Raw genomic sequence first — 27,691 nt, 5'->3', positions numbered from 1 at the left:
GCTCAGTGAAAAGATCTACACTGAAAATGAGTGAAAGAGCAGTCAATGTCTAGAGAAAACTATAAAAAAAAAAGCTTATGTATGTGTAAATACATTACTAAGGCAAGAATAAAAGCGAGCTTTGCATATTTCCTAAGGTTGAGCTATATACACGCGCACAACTTTTGGTTCAACACTGTGGATGACAAAAAAAATCACTTAGTATAAAACCAAAAAAACATATGTATGAATTTCTTGTTCCAGTATTGGAGAGTACTCAGCCATTTGATTGCTATACCATAATTTAACTGTATTTAATCCCTAATGTTTTGTAATAATTCTTGCAGTGTTATTGGTTTTCAAAATGGAACATTCCCTTAGCTATCTATATTAGAAGGACATGTTATTCTTAAGAGGATCCCAGGCAAGGATTGCTGTGTTAAGTGTAAAGAGCCACAGCCACACCATGGTTCTCTATAATGTTCTGGCAACCAAGCACTCAACTCTTTCTGAGTGGGCATTGGATTACTTCATATAAAAGCACCAAATATGCCACATGCTTCTTTGCACACTAACTTTCTTTTTGGGATAACCACTTTTTTTTGGTGGTTATGACAAAGTGCTATATATTTCCGAATGCAGCCAGGTCATGCACTTGCTCAGCACAGTAAAGTGCCTTCCTGATTCAGAGGAGGTGAACGTTATAATATACAACAATCTTAAACTCTGTTGCAAAACCTGTATTTCTACAGGTTCTGTCCTGGGACTGAATGAGTAGTAAAGCCTGAAAACGGGCAGGACTATTTCTGGATATTCATCTACCACAGAATCAATTTTTCCAATAAGCAGGGTTTTCTCCAGTTTCTACAGTGTCAGTAGACCATTTTGCTGAAATGCTTTGCAAGCTGTGCGAAAAACATCAATCGCTTACTTGGGTGGTTGCCTGATTTGTGGCACTGTGTTCTACCACAATGGTAGATGCCTTCTCAAAAAGGCTTTGGAAAGCATCATTTGTTTTGCCTTTTTTGCCTCAGTGTGGGACTCGACAGACAGCCTGCGTACCAGAGTTGGTTTGTGACGTTCTTTGGAGAGAAATATTGAGACATTGTAGCTCTCTAAACTGATCTCCTGCATCCTGACAGTTCGTTCTACATCATAGGACTGGCGTAATTCAGGCTGTGTGTCTTTAGACATTTTTGAAAGGCTGTCTTACCTTCTGCCTCGTGTTTAAGAAGTTGGCACAGGTTTCTGATATACCGAGCATGACCTCTTGAAGCTCAATGTTCTTGGGCTAAATACGTGAAGCATACATTCTTAAGCAATGAAGGCCTTGCTTTCTTCTGTTCTTCTTGAGCACACTGAGCAAAACACTACTCAATAGCTTTTCTTTTTTTTTCTTTTTTTCTTTTTTTTTTTTTTACAATTTTTGAGTCTACACTCATAAAAGCCAGATTTGATTTCCTAGCAGGTAGCAATTTTTTGTTTTCTCATCGACTCTGGTACAGTGGAAACACAAAACACCTTTTAAAGTGTCACTGCCGCATTCTTGGTTCTGATGAAATATTCGATACAGTTGTTGAGACCATGCTAGTTTTAAGTTATTGAGTTGAAGGCACCTGGACTTCTTTATTGGCTCATGAAGTTATCCCACGTAGAGTCAATCACTTTAGGTCTTGTGACTGAAATAACCCATCCATTTAGTCACATGTCAGCTCAACTGATGTGACCCTTAACGACTTGCATAGAAACCGGGTGGGTCAACGATCCTCAGGACAACCTCCAAGGGCACAACCCCACTAAGGGTTAAAATACTTGGGACAGTTTTTGGAACTGAAAAAGCTTCACGCATGAGAGGTGAAATGTCTTCATGAACCAAAAAGCCTGGTTTCCTTCATCTAGCTTGCAATTTAATATATTATTCTTTTGTTCCCAATTTCATTGAATTTAGAAAGCCAACCCGACAACCTCCGGTTAGCAGATTGCACAGTGCAGAAGAGCTAGCTCATCAGGCCAGGGCTGTTTACGCCTACAGGCCAGTGGCCATTCTTTCAGTGACAATGTGCACATCCTGGTTTGAGTGGGGAGCCGTTATGTGAAAAGGGGATGACATCTTTGATCTATTGTTCATCATCTTACAGTGATGTGATTGCAGCCAATTCCTAACACTCTCTAAATGGTACTCATGCTACCAATGGTCATGACAGTTTACACACTAACGACCATGAAACTGAATTTGTGGCTCATTGTTAGTCAATAGTGCTGGTTTCGGTTGTCATGCAGCTGTACTGCTCAAGTACTGTAGTGTTAAAGTTGTGGAAAACTGCAGTCAGCCGATACTGAAGAAGTTATCTGGATAAGCGATGAAACATTTCCATTGAAAATGCTGTGACCAGATGAAGAAAATCAACTTTCTGGGATTTTCTGACATGGATTAGTGAATAACCCTTAAGACATAACAGTTTTCATTCATAAAAGCATAGAGCTGCAGCTTTTGTTTTTTATGATATTTGCATTAATCAGTTCATCTTTGTTTTTGCAATCCGAAACAATCTAAAACCTAAACATGTTCAAGTTTGCCATCATAATTTTAATGTTTGGCATTTTTATTTGGAAAAATGATTAACTGATTATCACAATGGTCGCCAAATAATCTGCCAATTAATCAAGTAGTTGGGGTAGCTTTTAGTTTGTAGTGGTCACATGAGATCAGTATATGTTACCTGTAATTCTGGCGACGGAGCAGGGGTGGCCATTGAACAGACTGAGTTGATCTTTATTATTGGAATATGGTCCTGCTCTTCTTTACACTGGGTGTGGAGTCTTTCAGCAACGAGAGGCCCAATGTTCAGCTTTTTTTGTGGTGTGTGCAGTCCAGGGTCTGGAAATAAGAAGGACAAAGGTTTACGTCAACTTACCAGTACTTTTTAAGTACTACTAGTGTAACATGTTAGCTCCTAATAGGGTTATGTGAGTTGTGCATTTTATTAGCAGTCACGGCCATATCCTTAGCCATAATTTAATTATGAGGCGCCATGGCACATCATGGGACTTAGCCAGGAGTTACAAAAGCTTCAGTCAATTGCAGATGTCATGTGACATTAAAAGTGATTACAGAAGGAGACATATTTCAGACCTTCATCCACAGCTTTCCTCTTGATTCTTCTGTGTGTTGAAGTAGTATCCTGTCTTTCCAGCACACTCTCAGAAGCACCTGCAAAAATATAATATTAAAGGGAGATACAAAAATATAAATATGCTTTTTTTTGCCACAAAAGAAAAGAATTGTCTTGCTACTAAACATAGTAAGACTGGCTTAAGACCACCTCGGGACTCCTTTTTAAATAAAAATTTTAAAATATAATAATAATAATATATTTTAAAACTGCTTCCTGCGTGGCTGTAGCTCAAGTTGGACCAAGTTGTCTACTAATTGGAAAGTTGTTGGTTTGATGTCCGACTTCTCTCATCTGCACATTGAAGTATTATTGGGCAAGATACTGAACCTCAAGTTCAGTCGATGCATTGATTGCTTTCTAATGAAATGGTTAGAAGTCTGTGCATTTTCTATCACATTTGGTAACAGATTCAGTGGTTGGACTTTGCTGGGGCTAATCTTGCATACATGTGTCATAAACCAAGAAAAGTCTATTGTGAGCCAGGGAGAACCCTGAACTAAATGTCATCGGTTTGTTTTGTGTTTTTGAAAAATTGCATTGATTTCCTTCTACCTTCAAGTCTATTCAGCATTAAAGGGTCAGGTTACTGAACCACATTTTCTTTATAGATTTTATGGGTTTAGGTAGAATACTAAGTGATATATATTTTTTATATAAGGTTATGGGAAATATTTTAGGAGATAATGTTAAAAAAAAACAAAACATTTGTTTTGGCTGTCCGTGGTGGTCCTGCTTGATTATCTTACTCATGGTAACTGACCACTGAAAGCATTATGTAATCTTTTTCATCTAATTCATGCTGATAATAATGATTAAATGATCAGCTCACTCATCAACATGTGTTCTTGATCCAGATAATGCTCCTTAATTTTATGTCGCTTCGACTCATAAGCATTTGATGTAGCCTCGATGGTTACTGATAAGTCCGAATCAGAGGTGCAGGTTTTGTCCTCCACGGCTCCCTCCACAGCTCTCCTCGTGTTTGTCAAATTGCCGTCCATGTGATTTTTCTCATCACAGTTGTCAGATATAGTAAGTCCGCCTGAATCTGCAGCCTTGGCTGCTCCTGTGTCTCGCAGAGAGTCGTTAGCCGTGCGATTCATAATGGAGTCCACTTCTTCATAGAACCTCATGAGGCGTCTCGGGTCAGCTTCGTCAGTCTTGCCCCTTTGAAGGGACCTGTAGAGATACTTGAGGTTCTTGTACTTGGTGTGGCACTGTTTCCAGTCACGTTCAATGCCTTGCTGCATTAACCTGTTCGAGATCTGGACAAAGATGTCCCTCTTTCTGGTCGAGCTCTCCAGCTGCCTGCGTATGCGCTCATCGGACCAGACTTGGATCAGGGCTCGCACCTCTTGGTCGCTCCAGTTTCGACCCGTGTCCGACACTGTCACCACTTGGAACTGGTCAGAGCTGGAGTCTGTGTGTGCTAGATGGGCATCTGGGGTAAAAGAAGAACAGATATGGAAGGAAAAGCTTAATTATGCTGCTAAACTCCACAGGTGATTTGGCAGATTTATTTATTTTTTTCTTTTTTGGCTTACCTGTACTTCTCCATTTTACTTCCATTTCTCCATCCATGTCGTAATCGTCACTGTTGTCATCTTAAATGATAAATAAATAAGAAAATTATTTTCACGAAGCCTTGAATCTAAAAAACAGCTGCTTGCAAACTTAATCCTTACCATCATCAATTTCGATGACCACCTCACTCTCAGAGCCCGTTACCTGCCCTGTGTGACCTGCTGGCATTTGTAGCCTCCCTGCTTCCATTTCACCATCATACAGTCTCTTCTGCATTTCCCTGGTCCCATTTTCCAACCCTTTGTCCAGTAGAATGGCCTCCACTTCATCAAAAAACTTCATGTATTTCCCCGGGCTTCCTGCACTGCTGCCTCCCGCAGCGTGTGCACTTTTCGCAGTCTTATAGTCATATTTCAAATTCTTGTATTTTGTACGGCATTGTTTCCAGTTCCGTATCACCCCAAAGTTTCTCTGCATTTGACGAGCCATCTCTTGGAATATGGATTTGTTGCGCAGCGTGCATTTCAAACGTTCCCGAATGTTGCGGTCAGCCCAGACGCACAGCAGCGCCCTTACCTCATCATCCGTCCAGTGGCGACCTCCCTCTTCAGCCACATTAGTAGAGTACGAAACAGCTGAATGAAATCGAGTCTTCATTCCTGTGCACACATGAAAACACTGTAAATTTTGGCTAAATGTTGATTTGGAAAAAACCCAAAGAAACACAAGATGACTTTTTTGTAAGTGTTTGAATTAGTTTTTAGCACAAGCAAGCTAAAAATAGTTTTAACTGGCATGTCTGTTTATCCTTGGATGCCAGTTTTTCTTTTGTTTTGTTTTTCCCAAGGTGAAAAAGTCATGTTGTCATCATCAATAGTACAGTTGGTGTTGAACATGTTTACCTTCCTGGACTGGGTAGATTCTTCTTTGATTATCCACATCTTCTTCCTCCCATGGCCTTTCCAGCGGCCTTTCCTCCACTCCTTGGCTGTAGTTTGCCGATGTGCCTGCGTCAGCCTTCCTGCTCTGAAGTCTCATGCTTCTGCATTTGGCCTGACACTCCCTCCAGCTGCGCACAACACTGAGCCTCCTCAGACGCTCTGAAATGACCTCAAATGTGCTTCTACTCTCTACTACGTGCTGAGTTCCAACCTCGTCCCACACTGAGAGTAGAGCCAGCACCTCTGCTTCCCCCCACTGCCTCTCCACTGAGCCTTTTTCCTCCCCCACCTCACTATCACCTCCTCTTTGTCTCTCTGCTCCTCTCTCCATGTTTGAGCTGACCTGGAAACGCTTTCTTTTCCCCCAGCCTGTCTGTCTCTGCTGCCCGGTTCCCTAGGCAACCAGGCGGTTAAGCCTGAAAGCAACGCCTTCATGCTGAAAAGCAGCCTCACCACTGGCTTAAGCTGTGTGCTGAGGGGGCGGGACTAAGTGTAATCTGAGAAGCAGCTTGGTAGTGGACTGAAACTGCAGCAAGGCGACTCTCCATATATGGCAGCCTCACCACAGGGAAGCAAATCTGCTCTTTCCTTTTTTTGGGGGGGGATTTTGTTTCTGCTCCATTTGGCCCTCGTTAAACCAGTTTTGATTTGCCTCAAGGCAACCGTTACTGACTCAGGTTTATTCTTGCAGAGAAGAAACAGAAATCATTCATGCAAAAACACACTTCCCACTAATACATGAAAATTTACATTGTAATGTTGTGTGTGTGTGTCTACTCAGGGGGCAGGAAAGTGCTGGGATTGTCACAAGTAATGGAGCCAGTCCACCCACGTACACAGCACACAAGGTAACACTGAATCATGATCAGAAGCTTCTTGTATGATAAAACAGAAGCACAGTTTAACCCAGCATCTCAAAAACAAACCCAGGATGTATTTGGGTTGCCTCCTGAATATATTTCCATTTGGCACAGTTACATGAAAACAACACAGCTGGTCAGAATCACACTGAGCACTTTAATATTTGGCCTTTACAGACTTGTTTTAAAGCCTTCAGACATCCTCATTGTTTGCTAATTTTCTGCTTTTTAACATAACTTTCTATTTATTTTTAAATATTTTTGTGCAAGTTAAAACCTTCACAGAGTAATGTTGTCATTTTATAGGGAATGGGATTAGTGAGCACCGCTTTTTCACCAGAGGCTCTCACTAAACTGCGCTATGGTAACCTCGGCATTTGCCACACACGCTATTCAACCACTGGGATCTCAGAGCTGCAGAACTGCCAGCCCTTTGTGGTGGATACACTGCATGGCAAGATTGCTGTAGCGCACAATGGAGAGCTGGTTAATGCCCATGCCCTGCGGAAAAAGGTGAGGAGGGGGCTCTGCTTGTCCAGGCTGAATGTTAAGCATATCAATGTGACATAAAAATAATGAACTGAAGACACACACACACACAGATTTTCTTTCTGCTGAAATATTTATTTTCTATATCCAATCTTAACGAAGGTTATGGGCTGCATGCCAACACTTCCACATACCAAAGCTGCATTCATCATCCAGCCAAAGGATTTGTTTGACTATTAAGTTAATGCTCGCATTAATAAGACACAAAATGAATAAATTTTTAAAATGTATATTTCTTAAGAACATTGCATGCTGAAAAACTAAAAAAACAAGAAAATCTATAAACGTAAACTATATTAAACTGATTTTACTCATAATTTAAGAAATGTGTTCCCATCCTGTCTTTTTCTCACCTTTCTCAGCAACCTGTCTTCCAATCTGAGGCTAAAATACACAGGACCTTTTGATTATATTTATGAGTATGTGCACTGAGTGAGAATTCCACACATTATTTGCCATGAAAAATCAGTACCAAATCATTAACTGCTCTCTTAAACTTCACTCCAAATTTCAAAAGTCTTAACGCTCAAACAGGCTTTTTGAAGTTCTGCCATCACTCTGATGGTCCAGTACTCATGCTGGTTGTATAAGTGGATCTTGAGAAAGCTGTAATACCATAATCTGCTCGATCGGCACTGCCATTTCTATGATTATGCTTTCATACAAACCTGCACATTCACTGAGTGCATATTTATAACTGTCCTCTTTTTTTTCGTTTCTCAAAGGAATTTTATGACAATCCATGCACTTTATATTATATATCTAGTTGACCAATTATGATGAATTAATAAGAATTTTATTAACACAGATCTTGTCAGCTGGATTTGGTTTTTAAGAAATTATACATAACTTGCCTTTCAGAAGGAAATTTAAAGCATTGAATAACTTTACATCAAATAAGTCCTATTCTTTAGGTAAATTTAGACTGCCTCCCCTTTTCCTAACAACAAGTCAGTATCTCTATTCATAAGTGGCACTGAAACATGCTCAGTCCAGCTGGATCACATCAACGTCCCTTCTTGAGTGCACTTTGTGATCATTTAAAAAAAAATCTCTGTGTCATGTATATGTTTTTTAAGACAAGCCAGGCCTTTATATGGAATATGTGTACGCCCTATTGAACTGGTCAGTGAAATAGATCATCAATAGACCAATGTAATAACGTCATACTCTCTCAGTTGTGCTTTATACTCAGCAGCCATCTTGGAAACTGCTTCAGGTGGTTATTTGGAGAATTATTTTTAAATAATTTAGTTGATAACATATTTGGTTGGCAAGCAAAAGGTCATTGTTTCAGTTCCAGTTGGAGACACAAATCCTCTTTGCGCATCAAGAAGGTCATCCAGCATAAAACTCTGCAAACTTAAACATGTGGCGCTACCCCCTGTGCCAACCCCTATTGACAAGGCAGCAGCTTAAAGTAGCTTTATCTGATCTGAAAAAGCTATAAATTTCAAAACTTTGATGGCTCCATTTGATGCTCCAGAGCCGCAACTCACATTATAGATGCAATAATCCAAGGAAAAACGACAAGTAGAGTTATATAGCAGTTATGCCAAAGCGCAGTTAAAACTATCGTGAACATCAGCCGAGCCTAGATGTCAGTGCAACAACATGATTGGCTTGTCTTTCCCAGCGTGGCTGTTGAGTAGCTCTTTGAGGGCAGGGGTGGGACAACTATTTCCATTATGAAATTTTCCAAAGACTGCTATTTCCACACAAAATAACATTATTCTATAATAATTCAGTCACTTTAAATGTGCCTTGCAGGTGATGCGCCATGGCGTGGGCCTCTCCACCAGCTCAGACAGTGAGCTCATCACCCAGCTGCTGGCACTGACTCCACCTATGGAGGAGCTAGACTCACCTGACTGGGTTGCCAGGTGACTGTTGTGACCTAATGATACATAAGCATATAAGCATAAATGTTTTTGCTTTACATTACTTTAATACTGTTTTTATTTATTTATTTTTTTGTTGTAGAATTAAAAACCTCATGACTGAAACGCCAACATCATACTCACTGCTGGTCATGTTCAAAGATGTAATCTACGCGGTGCGAGACCCTTATGGAAATAGGCCACTGTGCATTGGGCAGCTTGTTCCCATCTCTAAACTGCACAGTCCAGGTATCTACACATTTGTTGCATGTGACCGTTGCATCAGAATTGGTTGAACTGTAGAACACAGGCATGTTTGCTCTCAAAAGACTAGCTTTACTGATAAAGAGGATGTCTCACAAGAGGTCAATGGTTGCAGCAGACCTTTTGGCCTTTTTGATTTTGTCAGAGGTCAGATGTGTAAGCTGGTGAATGGTTAACTTGATTCTTGTTTTTCTAAGCAGGCGCTCAAGAGGAAGACACTGAGGGGTGGGTTGTGTCATCAGAGTCGTGCAGCTTCCAGTCGATTGGTGCCAAGTAAGCATTTGTTACCTTTGCAAAAGTATTCTGTAGTATAACAGGAACCGTAATGCCAGGTGTAAATCATTTTTATAACCTTATTTTTTATTTTTCTTTCTTTCCCAAAGGTTTCACATCATTTGCCTTAGGCCACGAGTACTTTGTGGCCTTAGTTTTTTTTGTTTTGTTTTTTTTTTCTATTTTGGCGCTTTACTTTTTTTTTTTTTTTTCCCATAAAGATGGCTTTCGATAACATTCCTGTAACCTAAATGACAAGTTTTGACTAGGGCTGTCAGCGTTAATCTCATTAAAATGACGTTGATGCCAAAACCGCGTTAACGCAGCATATCTCCGTTAACGAGTAACACGATTAATGCTGACAGCCCTAGTTTTGACACCTCAGTATATTCTAGTAAAGACGTGGTTCAATGACCATCATAATAGTTCTGGGGTTTCCCAGCGGTAACGACATAGCTTTTGATGCACACCCTGTGATTTTGGTCTGTAATCAGGTCTAAAATATGACAGAAAAGAACTTCATGGATTTTCTTCCAAAAATATTTTATCCTTACCAAAATGCATCTCTTCTCTTGGCTCTTGATGGAGGCGGTTGGACTTTCTCCTTATTCCTGTCCTTCTCCCTTATCTTTCCTGCTTGGCTTCTCATGTGCTTTGTATAGTCTCGCTTATTCTCTAACCCTAAGAGAGTCTCCCAGACTTGTTCTCTAAAAACATAAAAAAGAATTATGGATTCGATCAACTGGTCCCTTAACGGAATTGACACCCTCCTGGGCTTGGGAGAGCCCGACTGTCCTGCGGATGGTCGGTTGCGTCGTGTGTCTGGCGACACTCTCGATGGACATTGAACATCTCAGACTGTGTTTTTTTTTTTGTTTGTTTGTTTTTTTAACGCAATATGGATAAGATCTTGGAGAAGCTCATGGCTCTGCTATATGGATAACATCTTGAAGAAGAACAACGGGAATTGAGAGACCTGGTGACCAGTGACGGACATTAGACCAGCTGTAAAATTGGATGCAGTTTGTTTGCACCAACCAAAACGGCTACCATCTTCATATTATGCGGCCCCCCCTGGCGCCAGCTGGACGCTCAAGGCAATTGCTGATGGGAATAACAATTCTCCATTAGATAATAAGACTGTTTGTTATGACTCTCTCCCTCCTCATTCAAGGTCACCCGCGTTGACCGAAGATTGTTGACTTTTGCTTAACCGGGTGAAGGGACACTTTCTCTCGGTTGAACACGGAACACACACTCACACGCACGCATACGCATGTATACTGACACAGACCTACACTCACCCCCCCAACCCCTCCAAACGCCTTCGAAGCTTATGTCTTCTGTGTTGTGAGATGTGATAATTCATGTGCTATGTGCTGAGGTGGTTTTTTTTTTTTCTGTTCTCAAACTGATCTCATTGTTGGAGCTCAGTCTGGGGGGAGTTCCTTTTTTTCTCCTTGGGGATAAATAAATTCTTCTGAATCTGAATCTGAATGCATGAACAGTGAAATGGTGTTCCTTGAGTCCATCCGTTCATTATATTTTTTTGTCGTTATTGATTAACAGGTACTACAGAGAGGTCTTGCCAGGAGAGATAGTCCAGATATCCAGACATGGTGTCAAGTCTCTGAGTGTTGTGTCCAGACCCGAGGGAGACCTCCCAGCCTTCTGCATTTTTGAATATGTTTATTTTGCCAGACCAGACTCTATTTTCGAAGGTATGCGTATTTATTATGGGTAACACACTTACTGATTACTCATTTCTTAAATGTAGTAACACTGAAATATCAATGTACTACAGGGCAGATGGTCTATACTGTCAGACAGCGCTGTGGGCGGCAGTTGGCCATCGAGTCTCCGACTAATGCAGACATTGTGAGCACTGTGCCAGAGTCTGCAACCCCTGCTGCTCTGGGCTACGCTGAGCAGGTCTGTCTACAGTGTGTCTGCTCCACCTCAGTAATGTTATAATGTATCGAGTGGACTTCCAGTCTCACTAGCTTTTCTTCTGTCTTCTTTTCACAGTCTGGTCTTCCATACATTGAGGTTCTGTGTAAGAACCGTTATGTTGGAAGAACGTTTATCCAGCCAAATACCCGCTTGAGGCAGCTAGGAGTGGCCAAGAAGTTTGGAGCACTGACAGACAACTTTGCTGGGAAACGAGTGGTGCTCATTGATGACTCCATCGTCAGAGGCAACACAATTTCCCCTATTATTAAACTGCTGAAGGAAGCAGGTGCCAAAGAGGTTGGTTTGATAGCGTTTGGCAGTAGTTGTTCACATGGCACACACAACATTTTGGCACAGTGGCTTCCAAACTGGTTGGGTTGGTTGGGATTGTTTGATAATTCAGACGGTAAGTAGACTAGAAGCAGAGGAAGGTAACATAAAACTGCAGAGTCTTTTAATGAGAATAAGTGGGAAAAAAAGCCCACGTGTTTCTCACATTGCGTACTATACTTACATCAGGAGTTCACAGAAAATATTAGGCTCATTAACTGTCAACTCAACAAAGCAAGTGTACCACAAAAACAGTCTGAGACTGTATTTACAATAAGACAGAAAATTCCCTCCGCCCTATGCATGAATTAAAACCCTGAATCCAGGATATCTGGATGCAAATTTTTTGGTATTTTCTTGAACATCCTAGTTATTATTTCATTGATACATGTTTATTTGGGAATATCTAATCTTGTAACACTAAAGATAGGAAGTGATTAACTTTCAGATTTTTTTAAAGTTTGGCCGAGTCCCACCTCTGGTAAACCATTTTTATGAAAATCTGTCAGATTTATGGCATAAGTAGCGTTATATACACTCATTCATCATTTTTGGGCCTACTAGTAATGATCTGTGATCTGTAATAACAATGTGATCTGAACTGTAAGATATATTTATCCATACATTCATACAGCACTTTATTCTATACACATCAAGCACTTGACCAATTTAGAATCGTCAATAAACCTAACAAACACATTTATGGGCGTGAAGCAGTAGAACCCCACGCAAGCCAAACCAAGGTTCAAATCTGGAACCTCCTGGCGGTGCTTATCATCACATCGAAACTTAAACTGACATTTGTGTGTCCTGCTACAGAATTTTACCTGGTTCAAAATTATCTTTGAGGATGTGACCACATAGATAAATGCTACATTTATGCCACATTTAGTAAAGGTAAATAATCATTGAGCTAACAGAAGATTTTGTTTTTGTTATTTCTGGCCATTTGAAGAACAAACATTGGTCCTGAAAAAGGGACCTAACTGTGTGTCACCAGAATAGGGTCACACACTAACTTTGTGTTTACAGTAACCTAATTATTCTTCTGGACAGGTCCACATCAGGGTGGCTTCTCCACCAATCAGGTTCCCTTGCTACATGGGCATCAACATCCCAACCAAGGAGGAGCTCATTGCCAACAAGCCGGAGTTTCAGGACATTGCTGGTTATATTGGTATTTAAAAATGCACTTCTACCATTCATTTCTTTGATGGGTGAGAACAAAAACTTGTGTTAATGCTAACGCTGTTTACAGGTGCTGACAGTGTTAAATATCTGACTGTGGAGGGCCTCGTATCTGCTGTCCAGGAGGGTATTGCTTTCCATAATGAGAAGGACAAAATGAATTCCAATAACAAGTCCGACAGGAAAGTGGGCCACTGCACTGCCTGTCTGACTGGGAAATATCCAGTGGAGCTGGAGTGGTAACTGCTGCACCAACACCTCAACAGTAGCACTGTGGCTGGTGCTGCAAACTTAAAAAAAAAAAAAGAAACTGTTCAACATATGGTTTATGTCATTACTGCCAGCTGGAACACTAAGATGTTACACAACTACAGAAGGTCACTTTATTCAGAACCTTAGGAAGCTGAAAGTGTTGCTTTTTCTCACTTGTGGTGACCAAGTTTTTTTTGTTTTCCTGTTGCTGGATGTGACTGTTTTTGTTTTGTTTTTGTTTTGCAGCTGCATTTATTTGAAAAGCTGATTTCCACATTTATTCCAACCATTTACAATCAAGGTTATCAGAATTTGCCATGCCAGAATAAGCGCACACGATAAATGACCAAAACATTAAATCATCTTTATTTCTATTATTTACTTAGAAAAGCTGTTTTGTTTGGGTTTTGGGCTGTTTGGGCTATTTGAAAAATACAGGAATATGATGTATGAGCAATAACTACAATGACAAGTACTTTAATCAATAATGAATAGACATCAGAAAAATAGACATCAAATATATTCAAGAATTAATAGAACAAAGTATAAAATCTAGCTACAAAATATAAGAATTATAATCAATTAAAAATAGTTCAGAGAGATTAATTATAAGCAGGTTTCCATCGCTGAACTAGATAGTCATACATATTAAATTTCATCAGCCCGTCTCCTTGGTGATCCCCTTCATCGCCATTTTCTGTATGTAATGGAAAAGGTGAGTAAGAACACATCAACCCCCAGAGGCCAAAAATATCTTGTACATGGAAATTATTTTAGTCACCTGGGAGAGTAGCTACAGGTCATTTTGCTCTCTAGTGAACTTCCTGTTGAATAAACCATAATGATTAGGTGATCAGAAACAAGTCAAGAAGACTGTCTGTCCCTTCACATCTGATCTTCAAACTTCACAGGTGCATTGTTGGTCATTTAGATGAGTAGCTGTCATTTTTGTGTGAGAGTTGTATACAACAGTGACCTCTGTTTGCTCCATCCAGTATGAGGAGCACACAAACACACGGGCTATATTTGTGGGGTCACTGACATGAATTTTCACTTTTTCCTCAAGTCAACTTGGAGTAAAAATGAACAATGCATCCATATTTGGTGTATTGTAGTGTTTGTGTTGAGAGGTCCGTGGAGATCTACATGGAAATTCACGCTGACAAAATACACGTCAATGGACTCTTTACATAGTTGTGACGATTAAACTTGCATAAAATAAGTCTGACTCTTAATTTCAAAACCCAAAGTTTAAAGAAATCTCGGGGGTTCTTACAAAGTAAGCTGACAACCAGTTTATATATTTGTATCTTCTTTAGTTTGCTTGGGTTGTCTGGCTGAGTGGTTGCTTAGAAAGCTGCACCCTAGAAAAAACATGCACAATCATGCATGCATGCATGCACACGCACCCAAATTCAGTGGGCGTGTCCTCATAACAGTCCTCCCCAAAATACTGCACGTGATATGTTTAGGAGACATCTTAAGTACACTTTTGTAGCTATGCAAAAATACATAATTTGAGCACTCTATCACTTAAAAAAAAAAAGGATGAGGCTTACCCATGCCAGAAAAATCCGCTGCAGATTCAGCCTTCATATGTTCCTCATGTGCTGGAGACTGCTGGCTGCTGAACCTTTGAAACATGCTGTGCTTACTGGAGCTACCACCACGAGGTAGCTCCAGTTCAGACAAAGAGAGACCCTGCCTTAGCATCTCTCTGCTGTGGCGTTTGGACCCTGGGGAGTATGTGCAATACACATCCCTGAAGCGTTTGGACTGTGGATGGCTGTTCCAGTCTAGGTCCCTGTGGCGTTTCCTCAGGACAGACCGGTGCGGTGACAGTGCAAGAGCAGCCAGAGCTGACGAAGAGTGACCTCTGCTGGCCTCAGAGCTTCTAGCACAGAGACGGCATGGAGGGCCATTAAAGAAAGTCGACTTGTTCTGGCACACAAACTTGTGGTAAAGTTTCATGAAATCCTCATCAACTTGTTTTGGCGAGCACGAGCCCGGGGACGAAGGCAGGACAGAATCAAAGGAGAGGTGTCGTACGAGCCTGCGATGACCCCCTGCTGCTGTGGCTGACTGCGTTGAGTGTGGCAGGAAGGACTGCTTAGAGTTTTGAGAGTAAAGCATCTTCAGTGGCAAAACAGGCCTTTTTGTCGGGGAAAACAGAGAGGCGGTGAGTGACCTGGGCCTCATAGGCTCTCTGGAAGTCATAGAATATTCACTGGGGCTTCTGGAAAACGAATGAGGTGATCTTCCTAGGCTGGTCACCACTCTTGCTTTTAGGGGACTCCTGTCTCTAAAGCTCGACCCCTCCTGCCTGACTGGGGAGCCATAGATATCAGGTCTCTGTATTGCAGCAGTGAATTCTGGTGCAAGGATGGAGCTCCCAGCTGTCTCTAATAGAGAAAGACACGATCTTTCCTCAGAGGCTTTAGCACAAGGTCGTGAAGGACTGACGCTATAGGCAGAGGCCTGGTCTTCCAGCTGGGTTTGTTTACGAGGGGACAGCTGAGACACAGTGAAAGTCTTGTTTAATGGTATCTCTTTTGGTTTAAAGGACACAGAGGAAGCAGAGAAGTCCATTACAAGGACAGGCTTATGCTGGTGCCTGCTCATAAGGTTTTCCTCCCTATCAGGAGATCGGTGCATTTCGTGCCCGTCTCGAGGACAGGTCACAGTCTGTAAAGGTGGTGTTTTGGTCCTCGTGAATTGCTCTTTCATAGGCCTGCTGGAGCTTTTCTCTGGAAATGCTCTTGTGGTCATCTTCTTTGGTTTGCTGTTTGTGTGTCTAAGTGGGACGACAAAGGTGTTGTTGAGGTTACTTCTATTTGATTGCTGACGCCATCTGCGGTACCTCCTCAGCACAAAATCAGCGGCTGTAGAGACATGCTGCCGATCCCAGGCCCTCTTTATCCGACTAATCATGCTTGGATAGAGCTCCACCCAGGAACTGCCATGACTTCTAAGAGACATTTCCAGCTCCTCATCTTGGTCTTCAGGTTGAAGGTCCACGTTGGAAAAGTTTCTCTGACTCTCATCCAGTGAGCTCACAGTCAGCTGAGTCACATCCCTTCTAGTCATCCCTGTGTGATGCACAAGGGGAAACAAAATTGGGAATTAGACAAAGAATATACTCAGTGCTTCTCTTGGATGAACAATCATATATATATATATATATATATATATATATATATTATATATATATATATATTATATATATATATATATATATATATATATATATATATATATATATATATATATATATATATATATATATATATATATATATATATATATATCCAGCTGCCTCATGGGCCAGGTTACCTAACTGGGGTAACCGGATGTACACCTGGCAATAGTAGTGTTTTTTGCTCCGAGGGTTCACTGCGAGCTGGAGGCCCACTCTAATTAACCCTTGCCAAAGCTAAGAGCAGAACAAGGACTACCTTTGCCAGCTGCTGTTCAAGGTGTTGGAGTCCAACACTTAAAACTACCACAATGGTCAACTATTTATTTATCACAAAGTACAGGGAAATCAAAATGTTTGTAGAGGCAAAACTTATTAAATGCATCATTTAATAATTAATTAAAGAGAGCATGTATGTGTAAATTAAGAAAGCATGCACGCATCTCTGTTGTGCATTTCTTTGTTGTCACAAATTTAATCGAAGACTGGAAAACACTGAAACAAAATGATTTCCTTTTCTTACCATTATCTTCCATAGACAGCTGGGTGCTGGTATCAGATGACAAGTCCAGCTGTCAAAAATAAACTACCATTAATTCAAGTTATGCCAGATATTTTGATAAAGAAGGTAATTGCAGGTATATTTACCTGAGAGCCTCCTGTGGTGTCATGTGCTGTATAAGAAATGTTCAAGTTGTATTAGATGAACTACACGGTGAAGCAAAGAAAAAGGTGCATGTTGTCATTTAAACTTTGAATTTTGAGAAATTACCTCTTAGTGACTCCTCTCTGAAATCTGTCGAGCTCTGAGGAGAAAATGTGGGTGATTATATAGTAGTAAACACAGCTTATGGCATTTTGTGTCGTGCATGGCTGCAAAGGATGTTGTTAGTAACCCAAACCTTCAGTTGCAGTGAGATCACCTTCTTTTTAGACAACGTCATGTAGCTGTCAAGCTCTTCACCAGGAATTAAGGAAAGAAAATATACACAATGTGGTCAAACAAAAAAAGTGAACATTACAGATCGTCAGATGTTAAGCAGTGTCTTCGGGTATCAGGCCTTCACCCATTGGACACAAATAGCAAATAGCATCGCATTATCCCGATTCCTGGCTCCACTCTATTGGTTCCCAGTACATTTGATTTTAAGGTTTTACTGATCACTTTTAAAGTATGTTTTGATCTCATCTCCAAGATACTTTGCAGAAATATCAAACCCTATATCAGCCACTTCACAGTCTTAGATCCTCAGGTCAGGTGCTGTTTGGCATAAATCTAAAGGTAAGGACTTCCTTAAAGTCACCTTTTCATAAATTTGTGTTCATGTGTCTTCTCTCTTTTGTTCTTCTTCTTTGCTCCCTTTAGGGATTGCCACAGCAAATTATCTACCTTCATCTCAGCCCATCTTTCGGCTCTATCACATCAATCATCTGCATGTCCTCCTTCAACACATCCTCTGTCCAGTATATCCACTATACCTCCTCTGCACATGTCCAAACCATCTCAGCCTTGCCTCTTTAAATAATGTCCAAACCAGTAAACCAGAGCTGTCCCTCTGATGAACTCATTGCAAGTCATGTTCATCCAGGTGACTCCCAATGACAATCTTAACATCTTCAACTCTGCCACCTCCAGCTGTGCTTCCCGTCTTTTTTGTCAGTGTCACCATCTCTAAAGTACACATTGCAGGTCTCACTCACCCCAAGGTATTTAAACTCATCTACCTTCCTTAACTCTACTCGTTGCATTTTCATCCACACACATTTCTATCTGACTTTTAATCCTCTTCTCTCCAGAGCACACATCCACCTCTCCAGGCTCTCTTCCACCAACTCCCTACTATTATCTCACTTTATTGTCCTCTCATCTCAATTTTTGTTTTCCATTTTTCACTGTTTCTGAATTTAGTATTCAGCTTTTGCTTGTCTGTCAAACTGCTTTGCAAACTAAAAACACTTTTCAAAGGTGTAAAATAAAGTCCTTTTTTAATTGTATTAAAAGGCCCTTCAGGCGACTATTGCTGTGAATTAACACTATATAAATAATACTGAACTTCATTATTCCAGAAAGAAAACCACTCCTGTAATAGATCGAGCTAACAAACGTATCTAATTAGTTAGTGTCCGGTTACCTTTACTAACACACACGATGTTATTAAAACCTTCCAGGTGTTCTGGGAATCCATCCTACCTGGCAAACCATCCTGCCCGTTGTTTCTGCGCATGCGCACAACACGAAATTCAGTGGCAAACCGTCCTACCTTTGTGAATATTAGCTAGAAAAATACTCTGACCAGTAAAATTAACTGCCAAACCATCCTACCTTTGTGAATGTCACCTACAAGCATACTTAAACTGCTAAAATTTAGTGGCAAATCGTCCAACTTTTGTTAATCTGAGCTAGAAGCATACTTTAATTGCTACATTTAAGTGGCGAACCATCCTACCTTTGTGAATATGAGCTAGAAGCATACTTTAACAGCTAAAATTCAGTGGCAAATCATCCTACCTTTGTTAATAACAGCTACACACATACTCTGACGGGTAAAATTAACTGCCAAACCATGCTACCTTTGTGAATGTTACCTACAAGCATACTCTAACGGGTAAAATGAAGTGGCAAACCATCCTGGCTGTATGCATATGAGCTACAAGTATACTCTGATGGGCAAAGTTAAGTGGCAAACCGTCATACCTACTTAAATTGGTGTTGGAATTACTCTGTGACAGCAGAAATGTGCATAAACTACTTACGGTAGGACGTTTTGCCAAAGTAGGATGGTTACAGGTGTTGTGCCAAAAAGTGATTGTCTGCCAAAAACTGATTGCTCGTATTTAAACTGCTATAAGTAACTTGTTGGGCTATAATATGTGGAACATATGTGAAATGCATCCCTCATGGATGACATAAAGTCACCTGGAGCCACAAACAACATTCGTGTAACAAGGTAGAAGCCGCAATCAGTTTTTGCCAGTGACTTTTATATAACCTTTATTTATGCAGTTAAAAAAAATCTCATTAACATTAAAAATGTCTTTTGTAAGAGTAAGTTGGCCAAGAGGACAGCAGAAATGGCAGCAAATATTACAATAGTTCAGTAAAAATATTTTAAGTGGGGATAAAGGACCGGATTGGTTATAATGTAAGTACAATAACACAGAGTTGTAAAGATACTTGAAAAACAGATAATTTTTTAATTCTATATATAACCCCTTTGTAAACCCTGTTCACCGAAGTCTATTTACCAACATACGTAAAGATATTACACATAAAAAATACACAAAAACATTGGAAATCAGTTTTTGGCAGACAATCAGTTTTTGGCACAACACCGGCTTACTTACTTGTTGGGCTTATATCGTCGAGATCAACCTCTACCCCCGCGTCCTGGTACTGAAGTTTTGAATACTATGAGAAGGAAACACAGAGGTTGGTTAATTCAGTTTCTTTCATTTGCAAAAACTCCCTGATACTTAGCTTCATGCTAACCGCCCGTAGCCTTATTCACACACCTTGTCTATGATTCGATCCAGGGAAAGTTTGAACGTTGAACTGTTTTTATGTAATTGTGTCTTTAAAAGCTCATCCATTTTTGCATATAAAAGTATTTTTATCAAAAAGACGACAAAGAAACAGAACAGCTAAACGAATAAGAAAAATGGCGCTTTTGATTTTAAATATTCCGCTGTCACAAAATAGTGGAATGTGATTGGACAGCGGACATATGGTGCCTTCAACGCTACTAGGAAATTGCGGCTTGTATCTTTTTACGTTTAATTGAAAGACAAAATTAAAATAGAAAACTTCGGGATGTTAGCAGTGATAGCGGTTATTGTTAATATTAAAATGACTGGGCGTATTAATGATATTTTGTAAGCAAAAGGTTAAAACGGCATTTAAGGACAAATTGTTGTTATAGCCGAGCTTTAGGACGAGCATTTGATATAACCGTCCTTTAGACGTCATTGCTTACTGTAAAATCTCGCGTCATCATCACTCGACAAATGTGCTTGTCAACAAATCCAGCCTCTTCTGAAATTAGCACCACCTAAATGTTTAAAAAAATTTCGGGTTTTCCCAGAATGTACACCAACGGAAGATGAGCATTTGGTCACTAAAGGGCTTCGAACATGTCTGCTCGGACGCTGCAGGAGCTTGTCGCCGCCGCTGCCTCCTTGCACGCCGACAGGCTGGCTGTGACACACTCGGTGTCCGGGAAACCACCGGTGTCCCTGACCTACAGAGACCTGGTTCAACTCGCCGATGAATTTTCTCGTGCTCTGCGAAAGAACTGTTCTCCTAGCAGCGGGGTGATCGGGCTTTACTGCAGAGATGATTTGTTTGTACCTGTCTGGATTTTGGGGTGAGTGCAAACATTAGAGATCAACCTATGTAGTTTGTTTATGGGCGATATTAGTTATCAGAATCAAGGAGACGGAAACTGAGGCCAAAAAACACAAAAAAGGAAAGTTGTCATTCCAAACTACGATAATTTATATCAAAATATATACAGTGATTTCTTATTTACGCGACAGGTACAATGCATGTTAATAAAAGAGGCCACTCAGAAGATTCAAGGATGTAGTGGAGTAGGATTTGCAGGTGACAGAGGAGGATCCTAGGGACAGGGTGAGATGGAGGCAGAAGATCTGTTGTAACGACCCCCAAAGGAATCCGCCGGCAGAAGAAGGGAAAAAAGCGAGATTTTAGGAAAACTACAAATTATCATCTGACATCCACAAAACATAAAGATATAAGACAAAGAAAATACAGATACAAACATTACATCAGCATGACAGCATTTGTACTTTTCTTGATGCTGTCATATTCAGAAGTAACTTCTCTGTCATTATTTTAATATTTGTCAGTGCCTATGTGCTTGTTGTGTGTTATGGCTGCATGTGACTCACTGCTCTATAACAAAACATAGCTCACAAATGATTCTGCTTTGTTTGTCAGGATCTTGCAGTCCTCTGCTGCTTACGTCCCACTGGACCCAGAATCTCCTGGACTTCTCTCTGCCAGAGTCATGAGCCAATGTGGCCTCAAGTACTGTGCTGTACAAACCGACCTCCTGCAGGTTGAATTTTGTCATATTTTATCAGCATTAATACAACAGCTGTGAGTAATTTTGCAAATGTAATACTCAGGCCTCACTTAAAAGGTTAAACCATCCAGATGATGAAAACACACGAGAAAGGCCATGGTCTTATTTACTTATAAAGGCCAGCCTTTGTCTTCCCAGAATTAGTACATAAAAAATACACACAGCCATCGAGACATCCTGAGAAAGAACCCCCCCCCCCCCCCCCCCCCAAAAAAAGACATGGAAATATAAAATAATGATAAAATCTTAAAAATCAGATATTCACAAAGCTGACACTGACCTATTACAACAAGGGTGTGAGACACGGCAGCAGGGGCTTCGATTCTGTCCCCAAGAACTCGCTCCCACACAAGGTTTCCGGTGGCAACTTCTAAAGCCTGGATCCTGTGGGAATTTGAGCTATTAAACCCCGTTGCTTTGGACAAATCTGACAAATCTTTATGTTCTTTTGGGCCCCCAGTGACATACTCAGCATCCACCACCAACTCCCACTCTCTGTCTGCGTCCACAGTTTTGCATTTAGGTTTATGCCTTCTCAGGTATGATGGGGTTATTTCTAAAACTTTGCTGAAATGCTGTTCTGGGCGGATATTGTTTTTGTTACGTTGTTTTATTTTACACATTCGCCAAACACATTAATTTTCCCTGGTTCAAGACAGAGAGGAGAGACACATCCCTGGAATGGATGTCAGGAATGGCATCTAGTATCTGTGCAATATCCAATCCAAGATCCAAATTAATTAATCCACCTAAGTAACTTGGGAACCTCTTACTAGCCAAGTGACTGTGGTTCGGGTTGAAGAAAAAAGAAAAAAGAAAAACCCAATTCAAGATTCCCTCCTGTGCAGTAACAAAAAAATATACCAAGTGTATATTTCCTACAGATGACTCATTTGTATATTAAGAGGTTTTTTTTAATGCAATATCAGAACACCATTGTAAATTCTTTGTTAAAGAATTAAGTTTTTTGTGAATATTTATATTGCTATTGTGTTTTTTCAACTTCAAGCATTTTCAGGCAGCTCTCATCAAACACGTAACTGTGAAAAATTGTGTTGAGCTGCTCAAGTTCAAACTGACTCTGATTCACATTGAGCCGCTGCGAGTCGCTGAGCGTGAACGAGGAGCAGGACAAACTGAAACTCTATCAGTAAATGATCTCAGCGGTTCCGCTGTGCAGCAAGACGATGCTGGGTGCAGAGAGTTGGCGTATGTGCTGCACACATCGGGAACAACAGGCTTTCCAAAGACTGTGAGGGTACCACACAGGTGTATACTTCCCAACATACTGCATCTGAGGTCAGTAAGGAATCATTTATGACTTTGCCTGTTGTAGAATGGCATTTTCAATCCAAGATAAATCCCTTCTCTTTCTGCTCAGATCTTTGTTTCAGATGAGGCCAGATGATGTGGTTTTCCTCGCCTCACCTTTAACCTTTGATCCCTCAGTGGTGGACATTTTTCTCGCCTTATCATCTGGGGCTCAACTCCTCATTGTCCCTAATGTGATTAAGAAAATGCCCAATCGACTAGCTGAGCTGTTGTTCAACGATCACAAGACGACTGTCCTCCAGGCAAGTGTAGAGCCATTTGTGTCTGTGAGGCAGTCTTCCCCGTTTGTGCAATGCTTCATTTTCACTGTTGTCACAGGTCACGCCCACTCTACTGTTGCACTTCGGCCATCGTATTCTAAAACAGGACGTGCTGTCGTGCAGCTCTTCGCTGCGGGTGTTGGCTCTGGGTGGAGAAGCCTGCCCGTCGCCCGCTCTGCTGGAGAGCTGGAGACATAAGGACAATAAAACCAACATCTACAACATCTACGGGATCACTGAGGTTTCCTGCTGGGCCAGCTGTTACAGAATACCAGAGTCTCTGCTGCAGTCAAGCAACCTGTGAGTGTACCCCCGTTTTAAAATGTTCATGACTTCTACAAGTTTGTCCTACAGATGCTGGAGTTATTTAACATTACAAACATCTCACAGCACGGTGTCTTCTGTGCCTCTCGGGACTCCTCTGATGGGCACAGTGGTGGAAGTCAGAGATGAACATGGCTGTGTTGTTTCAGAGGGTGAAGGACAGATCTTCATAGGTAGGAAAAAAACTGAGTGTTCTCTGCAAATTAATCACATTGAGATGAAGAAAAACCTCATGAATTTATATGATCGTTTGTGCAGGCGGAGAGGACCGAGTGTGTCTCTTGGATGATGAGGACACTGTTGTCCCTGGGACGATGAGAGCTACAGGAGACTGGGTGAATGTTAAAGATGGACAGCTGCACTACCTGGGACGGAGAGACCGAATGATCAAACGCAATGGAAAACGAGTGAACTTAGACAGCCTACAGCAAGTAAGATGTTTTCAGATGAATGAATTATAAGTCATGTGATTGATTCATAAAAGAAATAATTCTACTGGCTTAGCCTCATGTTAGACCGAGACTGACACATGAAGGAACACACATCACTCGTGTTTTTAACATCCATCCATCCATCCAGCCATCTTTTACGTCTTATCCAGGTCACAGGGTCAACAGTGTCAGCAGAGAAGCCCAGACCTTGGTTTCTGAGGGATGAGCTTGACCACCTCCCCAAGCTCAGTCAGAGTTGTAGCAACGCGTTTCCAAGCTAGCCAGGAAATATAATCTCTCTGCCTGCCCTGGGTCTGCTCCAGGGCCTGTTCTTGGTAGAACATGCCTGGAATACCTCACCTAGGAGGCATCTTAGTCAGTTTCTCGAGCCACTTCAACTGGATCTTTTTTCAACATACTGAAGGCAAAGCTGATGTGCTGATTGTGGTAAATTAAAGGAAAGATTTGAATCCTTAACCCCCACCCTAAAGAAATCTGGCCTCTCTGTTATGAACCAGTTTCCTCACTCAGATTCACTGTTACTAAAAACAATTAAAGCCTTTTTTTTTCAATTTATTGTCACATAAGCACAGCAATAAGAAAAAAAAAGAGAAAACAAGAGAGGCTGTTTTAGCTGATTAATAATTACATTTTTAAACTGGTGGTACCCTTTCTTAATGCTGTACTTTAACATGTGGATACTTTTCATTAGTTCTTTGTAACTGAAATACCTTTTCAACATCTTTTTAACGTCTTTATGATTTTGATTTACATCTCCCCTCCTGCAGGTCCTGCTGAGTCTCCCTCAGGTGGAAGCCTGTGCTGTGGGTCTGCACCAAGGATTTCGACTTCTCGCCTTTGTCATGGCATCCACATCTGGACACCAGAAGGCAGCTTCCACCTCCGCGTCTGTACAGCAACGTGCAGAACAAATTCCCTCTGCTTGTGCTTTTGGTGAGCATGCTGAGAACCAACCCTCTTCTGTCAGCCCCCCCCTGGAGGAGTCAGGCGGTGCAGATGGAGATCTGAAGAAGCTCATTCTGAGCCAGCTGTCTCTGCTGCTGCCTGCTCACAGCGTTCCTGACACACTGGTGCTCGTCCCGACTTTATGCCTGACTGCTCATGGTGAGCTTTAGACACATTGTCACTGCTGAGGAGAAACAGCAGCTAATTCATTCACCACTTTATCCACTCACCTTTTTAACTGTCGTTTTTTGATAGGCAAAGTCAACATGGAGGCATTAGTCAGAGTGTATGAAAAACAGAGACAGTGTTTAGAGTCTTCACAGAGAAATTCCAGTGAACTGAGGCAAATTCTTCAGACTCTGTGGCGGGTATTTTCATTTTTGATGACAACATTTATGCTCTAAATTTAAATAAACTGTTGTCTCCTTATGTTCATTCTCTTTTAAACTATCTATCAACAGGATACTCTAAATCTTGCTGTAGATGTTACCATTGACAAGAAGTCCAACTTCCTGCTCAGTGGAGGAGATTCTCTGAAGGCTCTGCATCTCTGTGAAGACATCCTCGCTGCTGTGGGAGTGACCTCACCAGAGCTCCTGGAGGTTATACTTGATGGGACCTTCTCTGACATCATGAATCATGTTGCCAGAGCAAGGGGGATTTTGGAGCATGAGAACAGCGAGTCAACGCTGTCTCAGGCCAAGAGACGGCACGACGAATCCACGTCTCAGGTTCTAGAAAAGAGAGTGCGCAAAGACTGGACAGCAACTGAGAGTCTGCAGGTGGAGAAACAGGCTGTGAAAGTTATAAGGAGAGGGGGCGAGGTGATAGAGATGAACATCAGATATACAGAAGATGATAAAACAGTGCAGAATCAACTTCTTGGAGTAAGGGAGTCTTGTGGAGAAGCTGATTTGGGCCTCAGTCTGAGCTGGTCCTCGGACACAGGCAGATGTGTGGACGCCTCCCCGGTGCTTCTAGTACAAAACAGAGCTGATCACAGGTCAAATTTGTTCAAAGCAACAGTGTTTATTGGCTCACACTCCCACAGGATCCAGGCTGTAGACGTCGCCACCGGAAACCTAATGTGGGAGCGAGTTCTTGGAGACAGAATCGAGGGCTCTGCTGCCGTGTCTCGCTGTGGTTCTCTTGTTGTAATAGGTAAGTGTCAGCTTTGTGAATACCTAATATTCAGGAGGTTTTATTACTTTATATTTCTATATCTTTTTTGGGGGGGGGGGTTTCTTTCTCAGGATGTTATGACGGCTGTGTGTATTTTTTATGCACTGAAACTGGAAATACACAGTGGGTGTTTGAGACGGGAGATGCCGTGAAGAGCTGTCCTGCTGTGGATCCTCTTACTGGTCTGGTGGTAGTGGGCTCACACGATGGGCATGTTTACGCCCTAAACTCAGAGGTGAGTGCTTGATGCAAAGAGACACAAGGACTCGAATGATTCAGAAAAGTCACAGATTGATGGTTGCACTGGATACCTGTCTGACGTCTTTGAAGCAGATGCTCTGTTTTCTGTTTTCAGGTTCGGAAGTGTGTTTGGAAGTGTCACTGTGGTGGAGGAGCTGTGTTTTCTTCTCCACGTCTTCACCCATCACGCCGTCAGGTGTACGCGGCTTCACTGGGAGGACACCTGCTCTGTCTCAGCATCGTAAGTGAAGGTCGTTTTGCCATTTGGTGCACAAGTGGAAATAAGAAAGGAAGAGGCACAAGTCTGTTTGAATCATACATTTTTGTAAAAATATTTCTATGATGACTTTGAGTGTGTTAGTTTAATCTTTAAAATTAGAAAGCTGCTTCTTCTTCATCTTTCAGCTGTTCCCTTTAGGAGTCGCCACGGCAGATCATCTGTCTCCATCTCACACTATCGCTAGCATCCTCCTCTGTCACATCAACCCTCTGCATGTCCATTTTCACTACATTCATGAACTTTCTCTGTGGCCTTCCTCTTTCCCTCCTCTGCACATTTGTCTCAAAAGAGATATTTGCTACTGACTATAAAAAATTAAAAAAGAGAATAATAAGAGTGATGGCACTATATGTCTCACGTGTTTCTCTTTCCCAGGACAGTGGAGATGTCTTGTGGTCTTACTGCAGAGACACTCCTTTCTTCTCCTCACCAAACTGCTTCTCTGAGCACGTTGTGATCGGCTCGGTTGATGGACACATCTGCTGCTTCAGCAACATGGGGAAACTTGTAAGGAGCTGACTTTTTCTTATAGTATTTTCCAGTTACTACATATACAAAACCTGATTTGTTGAAGATTTTGCATTTTGTAAATGAGCGATTTCTGGGGTTTTTTTAAACATTAAAGTCACAATCATTCATTACTACAACATTTGAATGTACTCGTATGGTGAAAAGGGGGGAAGGGGCCTGGCTATTTTCTGAATCCTCTCTGTAATTCATAACTGTATGACCCTTGTGTGTATTTGCAGCTGTGGCAGTTTCTAACAAAGGGTCCAGTTTTCTCCTCTCCAAGCATCACGTCAGACCAGAAGAGACTTCTGTGTGGATCACATGACGGTTGCCTGTACTGTTTGAATTGTGCAGATGGCTCTTTGGTTTGGACTTTTCAGACGACAGGCAAGGTGTACTCCACCCCATTTGTGTTTGACGGCTCAGCTGTGGGGAGAAGGGGTTCACTGGTGGGCCTGGCCTCCACTGACGGCACAGTCTGGATCCTAGATGGAAAAGACGGACGAATGTTGGCCTCGCATACTCTCCCCGGGGAGCTGTTTTCATCCCCGGTGGTGTGGGAAAGGTCACTCCTAGTCGGATGTCGTAATGACTATGTGTATTGTCTAAGTCTGAGTGTAAAAAAGGAAACATAGAAGGATATAATTTATTTTTGTACCTTTTAAAAAAACAATAAACACAACTTGTGTGTCA

At 41.4% G+C, this 27,691-nt stretch overlaps 4 protein-coding genes across 7 annotated transcripts in view; 2 read left to right on the top strand and 2 right to left on the bottom strand.

Annotated features, from left to right (window-relative positions):
* The window catches only part of paics (phosphoribosylaminoimidazole carboxylase, phosphoribosylaminoimidazole succinocarboxamide synthetase), a 12,218-nt gene extending 6,252 nt beyond the window's left edge, over positions 1-5,966 (bottom strand). The window contains exons 1-6 of the mRNA XM_019351588.2: positions 5,582-5,966; positions 4,841-5,338; positions 4,700-4,759; positions 3,985-4,596; positions 3,113-3,190; positions 2,700-2,857 (exon numbers count right to left, since the gene is read on the bottom strand). Of these exons, the coding sequence (XP_019207133.2) occupies positions 2,700-2,857; positions 3,113-3,190; positions 3,985-4,596; positions 4,700-4,759; positions 4,841-5,338; positions 5,582-5,951 (1,776 nt within the window). The 5' untranslated portion in view covers positions 5,952-5,966. The remainder of the gene's footprint in view (positions 1-2,699; positions 2,858-3,112; positions 3,191-3,984; positions 4,597-4,699; positions 4,760-4,840; positions 5,339-5,581) is intronic.
* Positions 1-13,546, top strand: part of ppat (phosphoribosyl pyrophosphate amidotransferase) — a 15,309-nt gene extending 1,763 nt beyond the window's left edge. Inside the window, exons 2-11 of one of the 2 annotated variants that reach the window (XM_005478888.4) lie at positions 6,402-6,468; positions 6,787-6,993; positions 8,800-8,912; positions 9,013-9,158; positions 9,371-9,446; positions 11,016-11,167; positions 11,251-11,378; positions 11,475-11,696; positions 12,786-12,906; positions 12,988-13,546. In XM_005478888.4, coding sequence (XP_005478945.1) covers positions 6,402-6,468; positions 6,787-6,993; positions 8,800-8,912; positions 9,013-9,158; positions 9,371-9,446; positions 11,016-11,167; positions 11,251-11,378; positions 11,475-11,696; positions 12,786-12,906; positions 12,988-13,160 — 1,405 coding nt within the window. In that variant the 3' untranslated portion in view covers positions 13,161-13,546. The remainder of the gene's footprint in view (positions 1-6,401; positions 6,469-6,786; positions 6,994-8,799; positions 8,913-9,012; positions 9,159-9,370; positions 9,447-11,015; positions 11,168-11,250; positions 11,379-11,474; positions 11,697-12,785; positions 12,907-12,987) is intronic. The other variant, XM_003439929.5, reaches the window with a different exon arrangement.
* On the bottom strand, positions 13,481-20,093 carry si:dkeyp-117h8.4 (uncharacterized). Its single transcript, XM_003439757.4, has 9 exons — positions 19,879-20,093; positions 19,711-19,774; positions 17,268-17,323; positions 17,138-17,171; positions 17,014-17,039; positions 16,889-16,937; positions 14,729-16,258; positions 13,951-13,993; positions 13,481-13,866 (listed from the first exon to the last, which is right to left on the bottom strand). The coding sequence occupies exons 1-9, from the start codon at positions 19,954-19,956 to the stop codon at positions 13,854-13,856; spliced, it is 1,893 nt and encodes a 630-aa protein (XP_003439805.2). The 5' UTR covers positions 19,957-20,093; the 3' UTR covers positions 13,481-13,853.
* On the top strand, positions 19,776-27,691 carry aasdh (aminoadipate-semialdehyde dehydrogenase). Of its 3 annotated transcripts, none has more exons than XM_019351586.2 (14): positions 19,776-19,795; positions 21,326-21,446; positions 22,483-22,772; positions 22,855-23,047; positions 23,124-23,365; positions 23,456-23,562; positions 23,648-23,820; positions 24,609-24,945; positions 25,042-25,154; positions 25,248-25,947; positions 26,040-26,203; positions 26,324-26,449; positions 26,864-26,995; positions 27,238-27,691. In XM_019351586.2, the coding sequence occupies exons 2-14, from the start codon at positions 21,396-21,398 to the stop codon at positions 27,631-27,633; spliced, it is 3,024 nt and encodes a 1,007-aa protein (XP_019207131.1). In that variant the 5' UTR covers positions 19,776-19,795; positions 21,326-21,395; the 3' UTR covers positions 27,634-27,691. The 3 variants fall into 3 exon arrangements, 2 of the variants coding, with proteins under 2 accessions (XP_019207131.1, XP_005478948.1); XR_270344.3 differs by lacking the exon at positions 19,776-19,795 and adding an exon at positions 20,347-20,729 and having other exon boundaries at positions 26,869-26,995; positions 27,238-27,299; XM_005478891.4 differs by lacking the exon at positions 19,776-19,795 and adding an exon at positions 20,348-20,729.

Source organism: Oreochromis niloticus, linkage group LG23 (assembly GCF_001858045.2).
Source record: "Oreochromis niloticus isolate F11D_XX linkage group LG23, O_niloticus_UMD_NMBU, whole genome shotgun sequence".
Taxonomy (NCBI): domain Eukaryota; kingdom Metazoa; phylum Chordata; class Actinopteri; order Cichliformes; family Cichlidae; genus Oreochromis; species Oreochromis niloticus.
This window is presented reverse-complemented; position numbering and strand designations above follow the sequence as displayed.

What these genes read in the sequence shown, in the direction of transcription:
- si:dkeyp-117h8.4 (XM_003439757.4), bottom strand. Translation starts at nt 19,956, where the DNA reads ATGGATGAGCTTTTAAAGACACAATTACATAAAAACAGTTCAACGTTC. An exon ending in TGGATCGAATCATAGACAAG is followed by an intron (nt 19,775 to 19,878) that starts GTGTGTGAATAA and finishes TCCTTCTCATAG; the next exon opens with TATTCAAAACTTCAGTACCA. An exon ending in ACACCACAGGAGGCTCTCAG is followed by an intron (nt 16,938 to 17,013) that starts GTAAATATACCT and finishes TATTTTTGACAG; the next exon opens with CTGGACTTGTCATCTGATAC.
- aasdh (XM_005478891.4), top strand. Translation starts at nt 20,497, where the DNA reads ATGTCTGCTCGGACGCTGCAGGAGCTTGTCGCCGCCGCTGCCTCCTTG. An exon ending in TGAAGGACAGATCTTCATAG is followed by an intron (nt 23,563 to 23,647) that starts GTAGGAAAAAAA and finishes TCGTTTGTGCAG; the next exon opens with GCGGAGAGGACCGAGTGTGT. An exon ending in TTTATGCCTGACTGCTCATG is followed by an intron (nt 24,946 to 25,041) that starts GTGAGCTTTAGA and finishes GTTTTTTGATAG; the next exon opens with GCAAAGTCAACATGGAGGCA.